This window comes from Nyctibius grandis, chromosome 1 (genome assembly GCF_013368605.1).
Source record: "Nyctibius grandis isolate bNycGra1 chromosome 1, bNycGra1.pri, whole genome shotgun sequence".
NCBI classification, from domain to species: domain Eukaryota; kingdom Metazoa; phylum Chordata; class Aves; order Nyctibiiformes; family Nyctibiidae; genus Nyctibius; species Nyctibius grandis.
The window spans coordinates 78,355,439-78,376,062 of NC_090658.1; the positions used below are offsets into that span (position 1 = coordinate 78,355,439).

General features: G+C 42.2%; 1 protein-coding gene across 2 annotated transcripts in view; it reads right to left on the reverse strand.

Moving 5' to 3' along the window:
• SLC16A10 (solute carrier family 16 member 10) overlaps window positions 1–5,831 on the reverse strand; it is an 83,741-nt gene extending 77,910 nt beyond the window's left edge. Inside the window, exons 1-2 of one of the 2 annotated variants that reach the window (XM_068411541.1) lie at window positions 5,621–5,831; window positions 5,227–5,305 (exon numbers count right to left, since the gene is read on the reverse strand). In XM_068411541.1, the coding sequence (XP_068267642.1) occupies window positions 5,227–5,305; window positions 5,621–5,629 (88 nt within the window). In that variant the 5' untranslated portion in view covers window positions 5,630–5,831. Of the gene's footprint in view, window positions 1–5,226 lie in introns of both variants that reach the window. The other variant, XM_068411532.1, reaches the window with a different exon arrangement.
• Window positions 5,832–20,624: the final 14,793 nt, after the last annotated feature.

Genomic DNA, 20,624 nt, shown 5'->3' on the forward strand with positions numbered 1-20,624 from the left:
AGTACAAGAGAAATGCTCCAGAGCTGGAGGCGTACAGATAGATGTGCATGTGTGTATGCATAAACAGTAGTGGTATTAACTATTGGGTCCTAAGAAGAGAGATCATATGAAAGTTACTACCTTCAGCTTTCCAGTTTGACCCACTCATGATTTCAACTACTCCAGAGTCTTCATTTACATACATATTTATAATCACAAGGCCAGGTCAAAAGAGGACAAAAATATGACTGCAGCTGAATAAAATTAATCCTTACTTTTCATCAGTTTAGTTTTCAGCCAATCTGCTCCTATTGCTGGTTCCCTGCACTGGTTTCAATGGCTACACAAACATGGGAAGGAAGACTGACTACTGCAGCACTGATATCCATCAGTCCAAGTTTTTGTGGAACTACACCCATCATTGCAATGTAATCCTTACTGGCCAAGTTGTTACACAGCAGTCTGCTTTCTTGTACTTCACACGAATTACAGTTCTTGTGCTCCAGTAACTTCTATGTTCCAAATTTACTTTATTTCTTCTTTAAAAATAATAAAAAAAAAAGATAAGGCGGCAACTGTCCTCTCATAAGCCGTGTGAAATAGCTCCAGCTTGCCACACTTCCCAATTTACTGGAAACCACATCCCATAGAATTAGAGATGAAAGAGTGGTTCTGAAGGACAGTTACTGAACAAGGTTTTGAATCATAACAAATTAAGTTATCATATATAGTAGTAGTTCACTTGTTCTCAACATGTGTAGATCTCCGTAGTCATCCAACATTATTTTCACAGTATCTGACTTATGACCTGGATACAACAGCAAAGGCAGAATTTTCCTCCCTGCCCTATCAGACCTGCAGCAGTCCAGCTCCAAGAGTCCTGATGGTGATGACAGCGTTAAGCCAGCTCAATAAATGACCAATCATTCTGATATCCAGGTACATCACCAAAGGCTGCACCTTACAAAGTCAAACCAAGGTAGATACATACAAGCACAGAGACAACCAGTTCAGGCCAGCTGATGCACTGTCTTCTAATAACACTTCCTAACACAAAACAAACAAGAGGATGCAGAACAGTAATAACAGTATATATACTCACTGTGCTAGCCTATTTGTACATGTGAAGATGAACAAACATACAAAGAACAATCCAGTGAAGTTACCAAACCGGCATCACAGAACAAGGAGTAATTAAACTAGCAGAACTAGTATTTTTATCTATTTTTTTTTTTAAAACAAAACCCAGTATTTTTATCTGTGTTACCACTAGAATCTTAGTATTTATATTTGCCTTTTTTAAAACAGGGATGTGTACATACACACACACAAACATATATACTATGAGAGCACAACACAGGACTAGATGGGGCTCATGCTCCAGATCTCCAACAGAGATAACACAGGGGCTGGCTCAGTGCTCCACTTCCCTCTGTGCCAATGCCAACAGGGAGAGGAACCAAGCACTCTTCCTGCCGATCCTTTCCCTTCAAGGACAATCAGACTACAATTGCATTTGAAGACTAGAGGCCTACTAGGGCTGCCCTATTTCCAAGGACTAAGAGCCTCCTGTATTTCATTGCCACTGTTTTTCCACCCATCTTGTTCCTCAAACACAATGAGCTATGAACAATGAATGGAGTCGTTTCCTGAGACTTCAGGCACATCTTTACAGAAGTTTCATCCATACATTGGGGGCTTTTCCTCTTCTGTACTTGTGCATCAACTAGCTTTTGAACAAAAAACTGGCTACACAAGGAAACAATGGAAATGCTTATATAGTGCAATATATCAGCAAAGAAATGAGCATTTTACTAATATGAATACCAAAATACTGTATACTAGTTATGTTCAAAATTTTTCATTAAAAAAATGAATTATAGTTAGATACCCCTTGAAGAAACTTGTGAACCTTCTGTAACCCACAGCACAAGTTCTTCCATTAACACTCCTCAATCCTGCAACAATGTTAATTATAGTTACACATCTTATTTATCCACTGCTGATGCTGCATTCTGGAGACAGCCTTGCTGCTTTGCCTGCACTTTTGGTTCCTTCCACTCCTTATCTGCAAGGCAGAGTTGCTTCTTGACTACATCCTCCTCCTATTTTGCCTTTCATATTGATAAATATCCATTCATGTACTAAAATAACAAAAATAGTACATACTATGATTACTTAATGCCTTCTCATTTTGCCTTACATAGAGGTAGGCATCCACCCATCTATTAAGACATAAAAGTAGCATGTACTATAGTCTACTTAATTCCCTTTTTTTGTTGAGGAAAACACCAGGTAATAGACAACTACTGACTGGTCCCAAAAGAGCAGGTACACAAAAATCTCTAGCAACACATATGCTTCTGGCAAAAGCTAGGTAATCTTGTGGTTAAAAAAAAAAGTTCAATTCTGTGGCATTCTGGATCAACTGCAAGATTCCAGACACCTGGGGTCCTAGGAGAGATTAACTAGAATATTCATACCTCTCAAAAATCACCATTTCAGATTTTAAAGAATTTTTTTTTTCCCACAAGGATTAAAATATTAGACTTCATATTCCAAAGCAAAAACACTTCCATTACAAATCCCAGTTTTCAAATTCATTAAATCTGACTCATAAGCTCAGTTTCCACTGCCAGTTTTGAGTCACAATCAGTCCAAACACAAGAGACTAACTAGATTAAGTACTACAATCAATACCATGGGAATGATCAGGCTAGGGTTTTCTCTAACACTAGAATCCTACTGACTTTATCCCATTAGTGATCCTTTTTCCTTCTACAGCATGTCAGCTAATCCATCAGTGTTCAATAAGAGCTACACTAAGTGCAATTTGCCATTTCTAATCACAGCTCTCCTTTACAGCGAGCTAAATACTGTATCAGAATTTGCTTAGTTCAATTCACTCTTGGTCCTATCTTCAACAACATAAAAAAATAGCAGACAAACAGCTTCTAGGTGATGAAGTTCAACATTAAGGAACAAAAAGTCCTGTTTGACAGCTGCTGCTTAACCCTTATGGTGCCCAGACTCATTAGGGTACTTTCAGGTATTAAAAGTAAGGACACCTTATTATCTGCTGTTCTGCTGTTTACAGGAGTCACTTCTGTATTTGCAGTCCTCTTTCACATGCACACAAGTCATCTAGTCAAGGCAGATGTCTCATGCTGTTTCCCCCAACTTAAACCCGTTTGAATTTCAAAAAGCAAAATGGAGTGTCTTCTGCATTACCCAAACCAGAGCACATTTGACAGAGCAAAACAAAATGCAGCTGTGGCTTTTTTTTTTTTCTTTAAAATAAAAAAAAAAAGTGATGCAGGAGGTGCTAGCTGCATCCAGGACTCAGAACTCATCCTGCTCTTCTAAGCAGGATGCAAAACAACTAGGCTATAAAGCCAGGTTCCATTTCCCACCCCCCCTTTTCTGCATTTAGGCAAATTTTCAAAAACATGGGTGGAGCACGCTCACAATCTCACCTCACTTAAACACCAGTGGCGCAATTACCCTTCTGGAAGGTAAGAGATAATTTTAATCCTCCTCTTGTTGATTATTTTGACTACTGCAACCATTACCTAAAAGTCACATTTTTTAAAGTACAAGCAGACTAGTTTGAGAGATCATTACCAGAGAACCAGATCCTCAGAAAAAGCAATTACACCTCTGTACCATGGACAGTCAGAGCATCCACCACCTATGTGTTCCTGCATTTCCGACCGGCCTGAGGCTCCCAACTTAGTATGCAAAGGTTCACAGCACCTCATCTGAACAGCCTCATTCTTCTCCTGTACACACTAAGGAGCCTAGGCACCTACTTCTGGATGTGCATTTCCCTTCTGCGAAGCAGGCACTGCCACACCTCGTGTGTGGACATACACAGCTCCCCATGTTTCTAGCTCAAGAACATAGAGCAATACACCTTAGACATCACCACAAATATAGTTCAAACACTGTAGTGCACATCGCTTAGTGCTCCACCACAGCTTTCCAGCTTTCTTACCTCAGTCTAAACACCTGCCCTGGTTTTCCACTTCAGACAAAAACACTGTTATTAAGTCAGGGGAGGAAAATTAGCTTGTCTCCTACATCTTAACTTTAGGCCCATTTATCCCTATATTAAGGAAGACATAAATTTCAAAACTCTTTTAAAGGTCTGTGACACCACTCTGTACTGAGAAAGTTTCCTAGAAGGCTTATACCTGTGTGCAGGGCTACATAGCAGGAACACTTTTTTTATTCAGAAACAAAAACATAAGAGACAAAGTTTTTTTATTTCATTTTAATATTTTAATATGTAAGCCACCTTTTAAATAAGTTCATTATTACTCACCATAAAAATTATTATAATTATTAATTCATTATTATTGTGAGAGCCAAAAACTGCATATCCTCAACTTACAAAGTCAGAGCACGAGACACTTTTCAAAGAGGACTTACATAAAATATAACACATGCTCACCTTCGAATTAATTGATACTTACATCTAGAATGATTTAGATTAGTAATGGCAGAGTGGAGATTTGATTGTGATAGTACTGTTATGTCTGTAGAGTTTAGGAAATATCATTAACTTTACTGGTGAGTTTTGGGATATTGGTTACAGCAGTAAACCTGCACATGAAATATTCGTTTTCACAACTGTTAAGCCCAGTCTTGACGTATTTTACATGCTACTATAACCCACTGTTAACTGAATTTAGACTAGTCGTTAGGCTAATGAGGGCGGGGGGGGATAAAACTTTCTGGGACCAAGAGTATGCATTTTTCCCCATAATGCACGATGACAGATGCCTAAAAATACTGCTGTGGAAGGAGTTAAGAGTACACCTGCTTCTCTCCCTGCAGCTTCTCCCCCGATGTCCCAGGAGCTTGCTGTCTCAAGCCCTGCCTCTGGGGCACGGCTGTGAGCGCAAACCCTCACAGGGAGAACAGAGGAGCTTCTCTTCGCCTCCATGAAACGAGTGTCTCCGAGTCCCTCAGCCCAGCCCCATGTGCTTGCGGCGGGGCAGGCTCCGGCCCGGCCCGCTCGCCTCGAGGGGTCTCGCTGCCTCCGGACAGAGACGCGGGGCAGGCAGCAGCCACCGCCCCCCGGCCCGGCCCTGACAGCCCTGCAGGGCACGGACACTGGCAGCCGGAGCGGCTGCACCGCTGGCAGCGAGAGCGACCGGCCGGGGCACCTTCTCCGGCGGGAAAGGCCCGAGGCGGACAGGGCTGGAAGCTACCCCGGCCCCTTCCCTCGCCGCCCCTCACCTGTTTTGAACGCCAGCTGCTGGTCGTCGCCGTCGCCGAAGAGCTGGAGCATGGAGACGAAGAGGACCCCGCACGAGTTCTGGATGCCGAAGACGGCGCCGTTGCACCACATGGCGGCCAGCATCACCACCCAGCCCCAGCCGCCCTCGGGGGGCTCAGGCGCCGCGCTCCCGGGGCACCCCACGCTCCCCGGGGCCTCCGTTGCCGCCCGGGGCTGGGCCCCGCTCTCGCCACCCGGAGCAGCCGGGCTGCCACTCCCGGGGCACCACTCGCCGCCGTTCTCCCGCCGCGGTTCCTCCACCGCCGCCGGTGGCAGCGGCAGGTCGGGCAGGGGGGCGGGGGCGGTGGCGGCGGCGGGGTCCCCCTCGCCGTGCGGCGCCAGCTGCTCACTCACCGGCGCCATCCTCAGCCGCGCCGCCGAGCGGGCACGAGACCCTCCCCGCGCGCCGCTCCGCCTTCCTCCTCCTCGCGACCTCTCGGCCCCCGCCCGCCTCAGCCCCTCGCCGCGGCAGCTGCGGACATCCTGCGGGGCTCGCTCCGTCCGCCCGTGCCCGCGCGAGCAAGGCCGCCCCACGCACGCACCCCCTTCTTTCCCGCCGCCGCCGCTTTATTTTAAAAGGGGGGCGCCCGGGGGGGCGTCAGCGGCACGAGGGCTTTCCTGCGCGCCGATTGGCTGAGAGAAGGGAGGCGGGGGGGGGTTAGGGAAGGGAGGCGAAGCCACGCTCCTCTCCCCCCACCCCGCCCCCGCCCTCCTCTCTGCCTCCTCAGCGCAGGGCGGCGGGGCGGGGCCGCGGCGGGTCAACGGCAGCGATAAGCGCTCGCGCCGCGGCTCCTCTCCGCTGCTGCCGGTCGGGGAGGGGGAGCGGGGAGGTGGGGGGAAGGCGCGAGGCTGGAAGTCAACAGTTAACGGCCGCTCGCGCGGGGCGGGAGGCGAGCGCCTCCACACACAGGTACCGCACGGTGCCCTCGCCAGCCTCGCCGGGGAGAGCAGTAAACAAGCCCCTGGCCCCGCTCCCAGACCGAGCTAGTTCCCCATGAGGCAGGGCAGTTACACCCGGCGGTGTCCTGCTGTCGCTACCCTTTCTGGGCAGCCGCGAGCGGAGGGAACAGCCTGAGGCTCCCTCCCCGGCGGTTTGCTGACAACAGCCAAGCAAAGAAAAACCACCCCGAAACACTGAGCGAGGGGCGCTGCTCCGCGGCTCGCCCCTCGCCTGCGTACGTTGGCAGCCGTTGCTCTCCTCTCACGGCGGTTGCTCGGCCCTGCCCGGCGGTCGCTGATCCCCGGGAGCTCTCCATCGCCCACTCTCCCTCTCGAGGGGAGCGCCCGGGCTCTGGGCTATCAGCCGCGGTACGGAGGCGTCCCGCTCCAGGGCTCTCTGGGCATCCGCTGTCCTCAGGGAGCTGCTCTCCGGGACAGCTCTCCTCCTCCCCTTGGGACACCCTTAGCACTTTGCCAGGAGTGACCGTGGTGAAACCGTTTCTCCCCAGTTATCGTTTTTGTTTTTTTTTTTTTAGAAAGGAAAAGAAAATACTGCACTTGCACACCTCATGAAATGTTTCTTGCTTGCACAGAAGCATCAACTCTTCTCCTTTCCTCCCCACAGCCAGCAGAGTGAGAGGATAGGGAAAGCTGAGGTCAGGAGTGTTAAATGAGAAGCTTTTTGACCGGCGATCCTGCTTCCAAACTCTCAACCGCACATCTATTCATGTGTTTGGCAGCTACTTATGTGTTAAGCAGTTTGGGCCCGATGAGGAAGAGGAGCTTCTCGAAAGAAAATCAGCAGATTAAATCTGGATACTTCGTCCTTCCCCATGAGACCTGAAGGGCTCAAAGCAGCCTCTTGCATTTGTATGCCATCCCCATTTCTTCCCTCAGAACTTGGGCTGCTACTGCTATGGCAGTTGCATCATCCAACTCCCCTGCCTGCCTGTTAGAGCCTCTTCTTCCTTTTTTGACCCTGAATCACCTTCTCCCGCCTACCTACCAGTGGCCACATGGGGAAACAAAACTTAGTCCAAAATAAAGCACAGATTCGTAAAACCATGCCTTGTTCAGCAGAAATTACTCAGTCACTCTCTATATGAAAAGTAGTAGCTAAAGAAAGAAAACCATATAATGACCTAATGAAAGCCTGTGTAATAATGCACATAAAATAGGTGTCAGCTTTCAGAACACTTGGCTTTTGGAATTAATTGACCTTCAGATTTTTAATTTTGCATGTTTAGTGTCCTCCAATTTGTTTTAAAATAAGATTTTTTTAAAAAAGTTTACAAATACATCTATGATAATAACAAAGTGCATTTTATAGATGCAGTAATCTTGCTGCATGCTCCCTTTGTCTTGTTATCCATGTCCATCTAAGTTAAACATAAAAACATTACACATACACATATAACAGCAGTAGAAGACGAAAAAAATAAAAGCCCATAACAAAACACAATATAGCTGTATGAAATAATACATAATGACTGTCAAAGCAGAGAGAACTGTTGGCCAAGCAATGAAAAACACATCTGTTCCCCCCACGGAACAAGTTGTAATGCTTATGAAAAACCCCAAGCCTATCATAAGCTTAAATATGCTCAGAATATTTCGTAAGCAATTTAACATGCAAAAGTTAACACTTCACATTCTCCAGCAAGTCTTAGTCCAGAGGCTGTTGTCCAAATCTATTGAGCTTTCTTACAATAAATCAGGCTTCACCCACCACAATATAAAGTTATTGAACAGTTGTGACAGAGTGAACCTTTTTATGGAACCAGATTCAGTCTTCATGAAGTTTGCCAGCAGTTATTAACTTAATTAAACTTTCAGTTGCATAGGAATAAACAAGGGCAAAATCCAAGACTGGATCTTAATATGACTGATCAGAAGGGGCTCAGTTCTGCAAGTGCTTAATTATGTTTCTATCTTTTAGACTCCTCAGATTACTTCAGCTGCCTTCCTCAACGGGGGCCTGTGAACTGCAAGACAGTCAAATCAGCTGGAGGGAAGAACCACGTATTTTTCTTGTTTTGAACAGTGTTCAGTTAAGCACAAGACTAGTTCCCTCTCTGCACGTTTTTCAGTATAATATTTAGGCGCTGCAGTTTCATTTCCCTGTTTCCCATAAACGCTGTAATGACTCCCCTGCTTTTTAAGATAAAGGATGTGTTTTTTAAAAAAAAAATTGTGAACATATTGTGTGCAACTTCTACTTCTGGGCATTTTTTAAAATAGATTATATTTTCCAGTTGCTAAGTGTTTCTCATCCCCTGATTAGTATGAAATAACTATTTTCCGTTTCTCCTCACATTATTGGGAATGGAGAGTCACAAAATGTGATTCTCCAGTACATACAATTTTTATAAATTTGATGGCTGTAACTATTCTGCAACTTCCTTCAGTATTCTGTATCTTATTGTCCTATTCTTATTTATTGAAACTAAAAAAAAAAGATTTATATTACGAAAAAATTAGACCTTCCTTTACAGGTCTTAAGTAGATATCTAGGAAAACTTTGTACCTCTTTGCTCTTTGGTACACTCTGCTCCTGTCAAGAATTAAGTCCCTTCCCTTTCAAGAGAGGTCTCTTGAGATCTCAGCTATTTCCCTAGTAGTTCTCAAGAACAGGAACAACAAAGGCTCACTCTTCACAGACAGATAATTTTCAGTCCCCACCTTCCATAGAAAATGTACTTTGCAAACAGAATGCAGGCAGGTTTGACTTCAGTTTGATTTCTAAAGTTTTTGTCACCCCAATAATTCACAATAAAAGCATTGGCATTTAAATTCTTGCTATCAAAGGATTAAACAAAAGACTCTTTTGAAATTAAAGAAAAAATACTTAATCTGGAAAGATATATAAAAGGAAAGCCACCCTTGTGTCTCTGTTATTTGAGCCCTGCATGATCACAAGAAAAACAGTTAAAAAAGAAGGGGAAAAAGAAGGAAGACGGACATGAGAGATTGCCACAAAAATAGTGAAAATAAAGAGATTACAGACTTGTATACAGGTAACTATTGATTTCAGCTACATTGTTGTTATGAGCAAGGCAAAAAAAAAAAATCACAAAACCAACACCAAAACAGAGAGGAAAGTGAAAAAAACAAGTGAGAATGGATAAGCTGAGAAATGTGATGTGATAAACACCTTGGTTTTTCCTAAGACTTGCTCCTGTTCATAGTAATTTAATTTTTTACATGTTTCATTAATACCCTACAGCTTATAAAACAAATAAACAGCAATTGTGCATGCAAAAGACTTAATGCTTGTGACAGACATCTGCTGTGGTGTGGTGGTATTTAGGTTATGCCCATTTTAGGATCAGTATATAAAATGCCAGTGCCAAAGAAGGAATTTGCCCTGTCATTTGTGGGCTCTCAAAAGCCACAGATCAGGACATGGCATCTTCTGCAACCCTGTCTGAAATTCTAGCCATCTCCCTGTTAAACATTCACTCACTTTCTCACAAGCTACTGAAAACAGACCAATACTTCAGTAGCTCTCACATGCAGCATTTTCTTCAACCATAAGGAATGTTTCTATTGCCAACTACTCTAAAAAAAAATTACCTATATAGTTGAAGTATGCTGTTAGTGACACACCAAGACAGCTTTTTCCTTAAATCATTTTATTTGTAGAGCATTTCAAAATCATGTAGTATTCTGCAAAGGCAAAGTGGACAGGATGCCAAGCCTGAAGAATAGATGTTCAGAGAGTTTAATTCTTCCTTCTTCTGTTGATCTGATAAGAATTTGTTCTGTAATCAATGAAAAGGGTATGCGTACATCATCCAGGAAAAAAAAAAGATCTTTAGTTAAATGCCTAACTTTGTCACAAATTTGCAACAAGCAGTACAATAGATGCAAAACCAAGAAAGACAGGCAATACATAGAGAGGACATGAGGCTAACACAAAATTGTGTGGCCACTTAGACTAATGCGTGCTCTTACCGATTAAGCCTTTTTCTTGTTTAATTTTCAGCTAGGATGAATAATGCACCTATTCAACAGAAGGATTTGGCCTTAAGTCAGAAAGATGAGATAAACAGGATAACCATTAAAACACAAAAACATATGGTATCACCAACTGCATGAAGACCAACATTAGATTAAATCCCATTCAGTAAGCAGTGTTTATGCATCTCTCAGCCAGACAGGATGTTCTGCTGATGTTTCAGAGTGGGCTCCAGCTGAGTCGTATAAAGCGCAGAGACGGGGGGGTTTCACTGCTGAAGCAAAGGAGCCACATTTTCAAAGATAAAAAGCACAGATTTTACTTGTTTACTGTGGGGAGCGTTGGGAACGTCTAACCTTAGTTTTAGCATTTGGTGATACCTACAGTAAAAGTTTCCTAAAGTGCTATTAGTTGTCAAGATATATGTTCCCTCCTACTTCATGAATAGCTAGAGAATTTTCTTTCTTGTCCTTCCAAACGAGAAAAAGCGAGCAGAATGACAGAGGGAAAGAGAGTAGCCTAAATGTCTAACTAGTGAAGCTGAGAGTAAGCAACTGGTCTGATTCCCACTCCTATGTTTATTTAAAACAACAGTTCCAGACTTCTCTTAACATTTCCCTCTTTTAGGTTCACCAAAAGCATGGGTTATGGCTCAGATCTGGCTCCTTTAAAAATTAAATTTGGTTTTAATTTTTCTTCAACGAAGCATAGATGGGACTTGACAGGCTGTTATCTGGGACGTAGTTAACATATAACTGCTATTATTAAAGGTAGGCAAGTGAAAGAAAGTGATAGTCATTAACTGTAAAAGCCCTCTTCCCCCTGCAAATCTCCAGTTGCACAGAGTTAAGTTTTTGATTGCAGTCTTTCCGCAAAGGATTCCTCTAGCCTACCTTGTCACTGTCTCTGCTGTGAACATCTGATCAGAGCTGGTCATCTACACAGTGTTGGTAGGAGGGAATAGGGAATTACAGGGGACAAATTACTTTAAACATTAACATTTATGATGAGATAAGTGATATTAAAGGAGCCCAGATGACTAGCTTAGATGTAGATGTGAGAACTCTAGGCACTTAAAATTTGGTGAAATTAATCCCACCCTCAGGTATTAAGTTGAAGAACATCTTAAGATAATTTTTATTCAGACCCCAAACATGGAATTTGTTTTGATCCCATTGCTAGATGAGGAAGCATGAAGAATACACTGTCCTAGCATGATCATTCACCTCTTTTTCGGCAGTGAAATAACTAACACTGTTGGCAACATTCTCATTCAGCTTCAAAGTTAATGTCTCTTTCAAATGAGCAGGAACTGCCTCAAGCTATTGTTTTAGGCTCTCTTCAGGCTTGGTTTGATACCACTATTCAGGTCAAGTATTTCATATTGCATCCATTATCATAGGATCTAAGCACCTCAAAGTTCCTTCCTGTGTTTACATAGATTTAATACCTTCCAGACCACCTTTGCAATCTCAGGAACTCAATTTTGTTTTCAACAAAAGTTCAGAGCATCAGTGAAGCAAATGTTTTGTCAAATAAACCCAATCTGCTTGTTGTCTAGAAGCAGATTTTGGTCATCTACTTAGTTGATATTCAGTTGACTTTTCAGGTCACAAAAAGTCCAAAAAGCAAAGAGCTACTACCTCCATCAATACAGTCTAAGTAACAAACCACCAGGAACAGAAGTGACACTAATCTTGCTTGCTTGCTTTTTAAGTATTCTAATTTCTATTCAAGTTAAATTAACTTCGTTTATCACCATTTTCTTTTTGCCACTTTGAAAGTGCTTCTGTATTAAAAGGCTGTAGCAAGGGTTAGCAGGTGTTAGTGGCCCTATTTCAAGTTATGATTTACAACGCTGTCAGCATTTTACTAGATAAGCAAAACTGTGCGTCTAAGTGAGTCAATTCAAATATTAAGGCATATGTTGTGTTAACAAAGTTAAAAACTGTTAACAAAGTCTTCCATGTAGAAAGTCTTCTTGCCTTTGCAAATTGAACAGATTTGTGTCAAGAATTACAAACATTTAAAAAATCTGACATTTTAAGAGTAGTATAAGGATACTAAATATATCAAGGAATATTTTCAGATAGTACATATTTGTGTTGAAATACTTAAACTATATAGGACATTAAATATGTGATAAATCACTTCATACGGCATATTACCTTGCAGCTGGCACAGAAGAGCTTCATGTCATTCTACTCTTCTACTTACTAGTAGTTGCTTTAATATATGACAGACTAACAGAAGGGCAATCTTTTTTCAACTTTTTTTTAAATTATTGCGCTAGGTCTACATCTATTTCTTAACTATTATCTGAAATCCTGAATTTGAAGTTGAATATTCCACAACAAAAAATCCCGTCTGTTGCAGGTCAGTTTGGAACAAAATTTACATACTCTCTGTGGTTCAATTTTCTCCAATTGATAGATTATTTAACCCACAATTCATCCCATACCTGGTAATATGGGTAAAACAGATTTCAAAAAAGGCACATGGAAATGCCTCATTCAGTTTGCAATGACTGTATTTCATGAAATAAACATAATGATTGGTGTTAGTACCATCAACTATCTCCCCTCTCTCAACAGCAGAACTGAGTTAATCCATGAATTGACAGGGATTAATTTTTTTTGAGTTAAATAAATCCCATATCAATGCCCTTCCTCTAAATATATATTTGCTTAGTGGCTAAGTAAAAATAAACCACTTGCTCAAAAGTAAGCACACACATAGGCCCTGCACTTTCTATTTATACTCTGATAAAAATCCATCCCTACGAGATTAATGGAATAACCCTTACTTAAGGTATAGAAATGAAATAAATGAATACAGAAAAATAAGAATCTATGGAAAAAGAAGAATCTACAGCACAGCATATAGTCACACTAGTCAACTTCATAAAGGAATTGTATATTTAACTATTATTGCCTTCCCTTATTGTTTAGACCAAAAAAGACAACATGCTACCCCTCCCTAGCCTCACTCACAAGGACTGCCAGGTTACCAAATAGCTGGTCATTCATAGCGCAGCTTTTACTTGAAAGCCAGGTGTGTATCATCCAGATTCAGTAGCTCCCAAGTGCTAGTTGCACTCCCTCTGAAATAGCATTTTTGGTAACTCAAGGGATGCACACAGACTAAGACTTGTCTCTGGGAAACTTAGACTGCATTCCCTAAGATGGATAACATTAATAACCGATTTGAATCATAGAATAGTTTGGGTTGGAGGGGACCTTTAAAGGCCACCTAGTCCAACCGCCCTGCAATGAGCAGGGACATCTTCAACTAGATCAGGTTGCTCAGAGCCCCGTCCAACCTGACCTTGAATGTTTCCAGGGATGGGGCATCTACCACCTCTCTGGGCAGCCTGTTCCAGTGTCTCACCACCCTCACAGGAAATAATTTCTTCCCAATATCTAATCTAAATTTACCCTCTTGCAGTTTAAAACTGTTACCCGTCATCCTATCACTACACGCCCTTGTAAAAAGCCCCTCTCCCGCTTTCCTGTAGGCCCCCTTTCATGTACTGGAAGGCTGCTAGAAGGTCTCCCCGGAGCCTTCTCTTCTCCAGGCTGAACAGCCCCAACTCTCTCAGCCTGTCTTCATAGGAGAGGTGCTCGAGCCCTCTAATCATCTTTGTGGCCCTCCTCTGGACTCGCTCCAACAGCTCCGTGTCCTTCTTCTGTTGGGGGCCCCAGAGCTGAACACAGTACTGCAGGTGGGGTCTCACCAGAGCAGAGTAGAGAAAGAGAATCACCTCCCTCGACCTGCTGGCCACAATCGTCATAATGATCCTCCTAATTATTTAAAAGAAAGACTACGAAAAGATTCTGCTTCACAGCAACATGTGATCACAGAGATGTGACACAACAGATGCAGTATCAGTTTTCAGGCAGAATTATTCAGGATATAAAATGTCCAACTGTTTAGGTGGCTGTCTGTGTCTTATATTTTAGTTTCAAACACTTTAAAGAAAAACATTAGTCTTCCCTCCTTCTCTCACCAGGGTGAAATCAAGTTCATCTTATTCAAGAGCAAATTTTCCCTGAGATAGTAATATTTAAAATTAAATGACATTCCACCTAAATTATATTAATAAAAGCCTTCAACTCCTATAAGCTCTCCAAGTAGCATCTTCTAAACCTTTAAGAAGTTGCCAACTGTTTGAATAATACAGTACACAGAGTACCACCCTTTAAGGGAAAGATCATGTGCTCAAATTGGGCCAAATAAGCAACAAGATGGTATAAACCCAAGCCACTTAAACCACATGAATCATTCCTAAACACTGAGGAACCTGATTTATAACCATACACAAGCAGCAGTATCATAGTTCCAAAATTCACTCTGCTGGAATTTACTGCAGGACGCTAGTGTGTACTAGCAGGACTTTACAATTAATAATGCTACTGACTGGGCATGGAAACTGTGTACTAAATGATGTACAATTCTTCTATTTGAGGTAAATTTGCCATGGAGAATAGCATTATTAATCATTAAGTTGTCTCAGATTTCTAGATCACTATCCAAACATGCCTAGTATTCTCGCTAAGAAAGTCACCATTGACATACGGAGGTGATCTTAAAAATAGCCCGGGACCGTTATTTTTACTGAAAGAATGTTTTCTGACCTTTTATGACCCGCTTTGTTCTGAGACATTGTAATTCTGTAGTTCCTTTGATCTTAAGGCATTTTGCTAATTGCACTTCTGCAGGATACCTGATGTACTGCCATCAAGTAGAAAAGCAGAAGCTAAAGGGCTACTGGCCCTTTCTTATACATATATATCCACATATAGAAGAGGGTTTATTTTTTCATGAATTAGCTTAATATATCATGGACATGTGAAAAAAGTTGAACAAGAAGAAAAAAAATTATTATGATATAAGACTGTTTGCATATGAACTATTGTGGAATAACTACAAAGCTTTAACTTCAGGCCGTCTTTTACTTTACACAGTGTAATGACTTGCACCAGCCTAATGAAAGGGTATAGTTAAAGTGGTGTTAAATCTCGGTGTGGAAACCCTTGTTAAAAACCTGCTGACCTGAATACATCCAGTCTCCTATCTGCTTTTCTCCTTGGGAAAAATAAAGTTGTTCTTTATTCAGTGTTAGAAGGGTTGATTCACTCCAATTTAAATATAATTAGCAAAATTGTTACGCAAGCTGCAGTTGCCAGATCTTTATGGCTGGTAATACCTCAGCCAAAGTACACACTATTTTCTCTTTCCAGTATGACTTTGCAAGGCTATCAGTTGGAAAAAGCAGTTTTCTGGTTGTGCAATGAATCCAGTCACAGCCAGGAATTAAAGACACAAACATAAAACCCTAACCTTGTGTTTGACTTCAGCTTTCACAGTAGCACTGATATGTCAGGGTAACCTGCAAGGGGATTTGAGGGCCATTTTTTTCTCATTTTGCTTTTCCTGATATGCAGGAGCAATGTGAGAGAGCTAGACTTCTGATTTTTTCTAGCCAAGATGTGTGTTTCTTATAAAGGTGAGATGTCAAGCTCATTTTGGAGAGCAATACATGTATGAGATATTAACTGGAACCACTAATTGTCACAGGTAGGTTGATTTCTGTTCTCTGGTTAGACTTCGATTTGTTGTGATTGCATCTGACATCAATCTCCTGCGTTTCAAAGACTCACTGACGCAGATAGACCCAGTGTTCCTAACTCTGGATTTCTCAAGCAAACTGCCAGGTACAGATCCCATGTTTAAGCCCATTCTCGCCACCGCGAGTCTCTCCTGACTCTTACCCCCAATCCAACCCTCCTAATGACTTGGATAAATTCCTTCTGAGTCTACCTTGCTGTTTCCTAATAACATGGTTTCCTAACAACGGTTTTCAGAAACAACTTTGGTGTTAAAGCAAGGGGCACAGGCTTAGTACAGGAATTTCTTGCCCGTGAACATGTAAGAGTTACAGGTTTGTTTGTTTTTAAGCAAACTTTTGAACGTAGTCCCTGCGGTCTGCTTAAACTATTCACCACCAGCAAATCCTGGGCTTCCTTTGAAGCCCAAGGCCAGACAGCCCCTCCAGATTTCCGCTTTGACTGGCTTGTTTCTGGTGGTGCAGACTCTCGCTTACTCGAGGAAACACTTTCCTTTTTGACAATGAGAGGGCTTCTAACTCGGGGTTTCACAGAGCACTGGCCACTAACCATAGAAATACAAGGGCAGACGTCGCACACTTCTGGTCTGTCTGCAATAGCTGGGGAAAGGACTTTGAGTTAAAAACTGTTAATCACACTCTCAGTCTAGGAATTCATTCTCTCATTATAGTTTGATCATATCAGTATGACTGGAAAGTAAAACACAGTATTTCAGTCAGTCTGAAATATTGAGTGTTTAAAAGTAAACCAGCCTTTTTGGCAGGACCCCGAGTTCCTCTTCCCACTAATTTTCCTTCTTTGCTCCCTTCAGCCCTCAGTCTCATGTCAGGGCAACTAAACTTTGAGCCACGCAAAGCCAGATAAAGCTTGCTTCATATCCTATTTATGCTTCTTGAGGTAAAAAGGTCACCAGAGAATGATTTAAGAAACGTTTTGCCCCATACTTACTGAGGACTTCTGTACTCCTTTCTGTCCCAGTCAGCACGATAGCTAGGAACCAAACTGTAATACCAGCTTGAACGTCCTTCTTAACCCTTCTTCCTCCCCACATTGGGAGTTATGACTCCTGAGCCATAAAAATACACAGCATTCGCTAAATACCACATTGTATTTAGCTCTACAGAGCCATTTCACTGTGAAAATCAAAGAGGAATTCAGGATAATGTCAGTGTATTTGTCCATTAATCATAGTTCCAACTTGCTGTCTTGCTGACTTTTTACATCATCCCTGAAACATTCTCCTTATTCAGCAAAGAACCTAACTCGAGTTTACATTATTTTCCTGCAACAGCCTTCTCTGCTAACCTGTTCCAGAAGTTTGTCATTTATTACATATATTATCCATACCTGCATGCTCTGCTTTTTTTCCTTCTGAAATTAAACAGCTCATTTCCCCTAGATCTGTAACAAAAATAGGAAACACACACATATATTCAATTTTTCTTTAATTTCAACTCTCCATGTCAATACATCTCAGGAGCTTTTGATGTGACAGGAAGCATCCCAGAAACAACACAGATTTTATAATGCCTTTAAAAAGGGGCCAAAAGTTCCTGTAGAGCATGTTACGACAGCGTAACAGAGAGTTAAGCGCTGAGTGAACAACTCAGAACAATGTTAAGTGCTTTTCTCCTTAATGTGTACAGTACTTATTTTACACACTGAGAAGCTCAGATATCTGATCTGTTAGTAGATGACAGGAAAGCTGAATTCAGTTTCCAGAGGTGTTTTTACACTCAATATAATATTACGGAGACTCATCTACTGCAAATTCCTGTTTCTGTAAGCTTTAAAGGCCGCCTCAGGACCTCTTAGAGCGCAGTAATTGCCATCTGCCGGCCAAGCCGGGCATGGTCTTTGTTCACAATTTATTTCTTCCTCTATCTGGCTAAATTTGGAAATGCATTTGAGCAAAGGAGACAGTGCAGCGTGGGAGTGGGACAGTGCAACCGGCAGCCGAGGCTGCACACTGGGACAGAAGTGTGCACATAACTTCCCTGTCTCAGGCTGGAAAAGGAGGAGAAAAACTATAAGGAAGGAGATGAGTTTGGGGGGATCCGTGACATTCCTATGGTTTGTTGAAGTGTTGATTTAAAAATAGATAGCCAGCAACATTATTGTTATCTTCCCATTTGGAAATTAAACTTCGAATTTTACACTTTCGAGTGACAAAAAGAGAATGTAGGGCAGACAAAACCCTTGCTGCTGCAGATTTCTGTCTCCAGATCAGAGCTGGTTAGAGGCAGCAGGAAGGCACCACAGTAATACCTGCCCGTTCTCACCCAAAATCCTGTGTAGCACAGCATGCTCCTCCCCTGGCTCTCCCCTCTCATCTGCTTTTTACCAGCTGTGACTTTTATCTCCCAAGCCCTTTTGTCTCCAAACTCGTTTCTCAACCCACCCCAATGTTCAGCGTCAAACCATTTCTCCTCCTCATTTCATCCCAAACCCCTGACATTTTCCATCTTCTTTCCCATCCTTCCCTAAATTCTCTTTCCTCCCAAGATCTCCTCCTTTTCCCTCACTCTCACATTCCTCCACATCCCCAGCCTTCCTACTCCAAGAAACCCCAGCCTGTAGGGCACACTTCTTGCCCCCAGTCCGCAGTGCAGGCCCTCACATCTGCCTCAGCCGCTTGGTTTCTCCTGCTCCACCTGCTCAAAACAACTCTACTTCTCTAAAGTCATCCTTGGTAAGACACAGGACGCAGAAATGCATGACAAGTCTTGGGAAACTCAGATGCAAGGTGGGTTTGTTTGAATACTGCTTCTCTGATAACTACCCATTAGGTGGTAGAAGACAGGAATAGATCCACCCATTAGTCTTCTCATCTGCAGGCTGAACAAACCCAGCCCTCTCAGCCTCTGCTCATGCAGTATGTGCTCCAGTATCTTGACCATCTTGGTGACCCTCTCTGGACCTTCTCCAGTTTGTAAATATCCCTTTTGCTCTGGGGTGACCCAAACCAAACACACTACTCCACACTTGGCCCCATAAGTGTCAAATACAGGGGAATAACCACTTCCCTCAACCTGCTGGCCATGCTCTTGCTAATACAGACCAGTATGTGGTTAGTCCTCATCTGCAGATGCCTATTCAGCTGGTTGCTCACCAGCACCTTTCTACAAAGCTATTTTTTATCCTGTGTATCCCCAGCCTGCGCTGGTGCATGGGGTTATGACATCCCAGGTGCAGGATTTTTTGCAGGGTGCATTTACCTTTATTGAACTCCATGAGGTTTTTGTTGGCCATTCAGAAGGAACTTGCTAAGCTGGAGGAATGACCCATCCTGCCCTCCAGTAGACTGACTGCTTTCTCTGATTCAGTGTCATCCATGAGCTTCATGAAGGCGTGGACCATCCCACTGCACAGGTGGCTGGTAAAGAGGAAAAGCAGTAGCTTCCTCTTAGTATTCCCCAGCCTTAATGGAATTATGATAAATGGACTTGTTCTATCACTCATAATATTTTCTGGGAGAAGTTGCATAGCTTAACTGCATGTGTGAAAAAAACCACAATCTTTTATGTGCCACCTATTTCCTGTAGGCTTCATTGGATAGTCCCAAATCAACTACCTCTTCCTATACAGTAACAACCTTTTTCTATTAACCTTCTCCGTGTCATCCATGAATTCATGTATCTTTGCAATATTCCCCTTCAGTTATATATTTCCCAGGCAGAAGAGCTGGTTCAGTCATTCTTCCTATAGATGCCATTCCACATCTTTTGATCATCTTTGTCCGCCTCTGAACTAGTTCTGTCACAGCCCTCGTCAAGGTGGAGGACAGGGATAGCTGAACTGCGCACAGCAGTCAGGGTATGGGCACACTTTGAATTTATACAGCAGCAAATTTTTGTACCGTATTTCATTTCCTCCTACTAATTCTTATTTCTCCACAATAATTCTTAACATTTCCTTTGCTGCTTTGACTGTAAGTATCAGAGTGACTTTTTCGTTCTCTAATATAATCGTAAGGTCACATTCCCAAAGAGCCATGGTTAGCTCAGAAGACATCTTTTTTTTTTTAAGCTGATGTGAGGTTTGTTCATCATTTCGACATACCAACACTGAATTTAATTTCAGTGGCATTAAAATGGCACCCTCAGAAGAGTCTTCTGGATATCTTTGCAGGTGACACTCATCTTTACAACATCAACTTCTCCAACATCATCAGCAAACTTTGTCATATCACTTTATCAAACTACAAGCTGTGAAAGAATTTGAATATAGCCAATAACTGGGAAGCAAAATAGCAGGTTAAATTCAATACTGAGAAACATAAATGTGAAAAAAACTCTTCTCTAGGTACATAAAATAATGCTCTCTAGTATGTTGCTATCATTAGAAAGTTCGTTAGAGTGGAGAGACTTACTTTGGCTTCTTCTCTGGCAGCAATAGCTCCCTAAACAATAAGTCTAACAGGCATATAGAACATTAATCATTATTAAGAAGGGAAAATAAAAAAGAAAGTGTTGCACATATCAGAATTAATCATGCAACAATATCTTTGATACTACATCTTGTTCTCAGAAAGAACATAACAGAACTAGAAAAAGTACAAAGAGGACAAATTAGCAATATGATACAGCTTCTGTGTGAAAAGCATTTAAGTTGATCAGGACTCTTGAGCTTAGGAGAGAAATCAGCAAAGAAACCAAGGCCTCTGTATAACCATGACTGGCATGAGGCAGGGGGAGGGAAATGTTTATCTGCTAACTCTCAAATAAAAGACCTAAGGGAGATGCAAGAATATGATCAGGCCTCAAGATTAACCCAATAATTACTATTTCATTCAACAAAACTCACTTATGGAACTAATCAATACAAA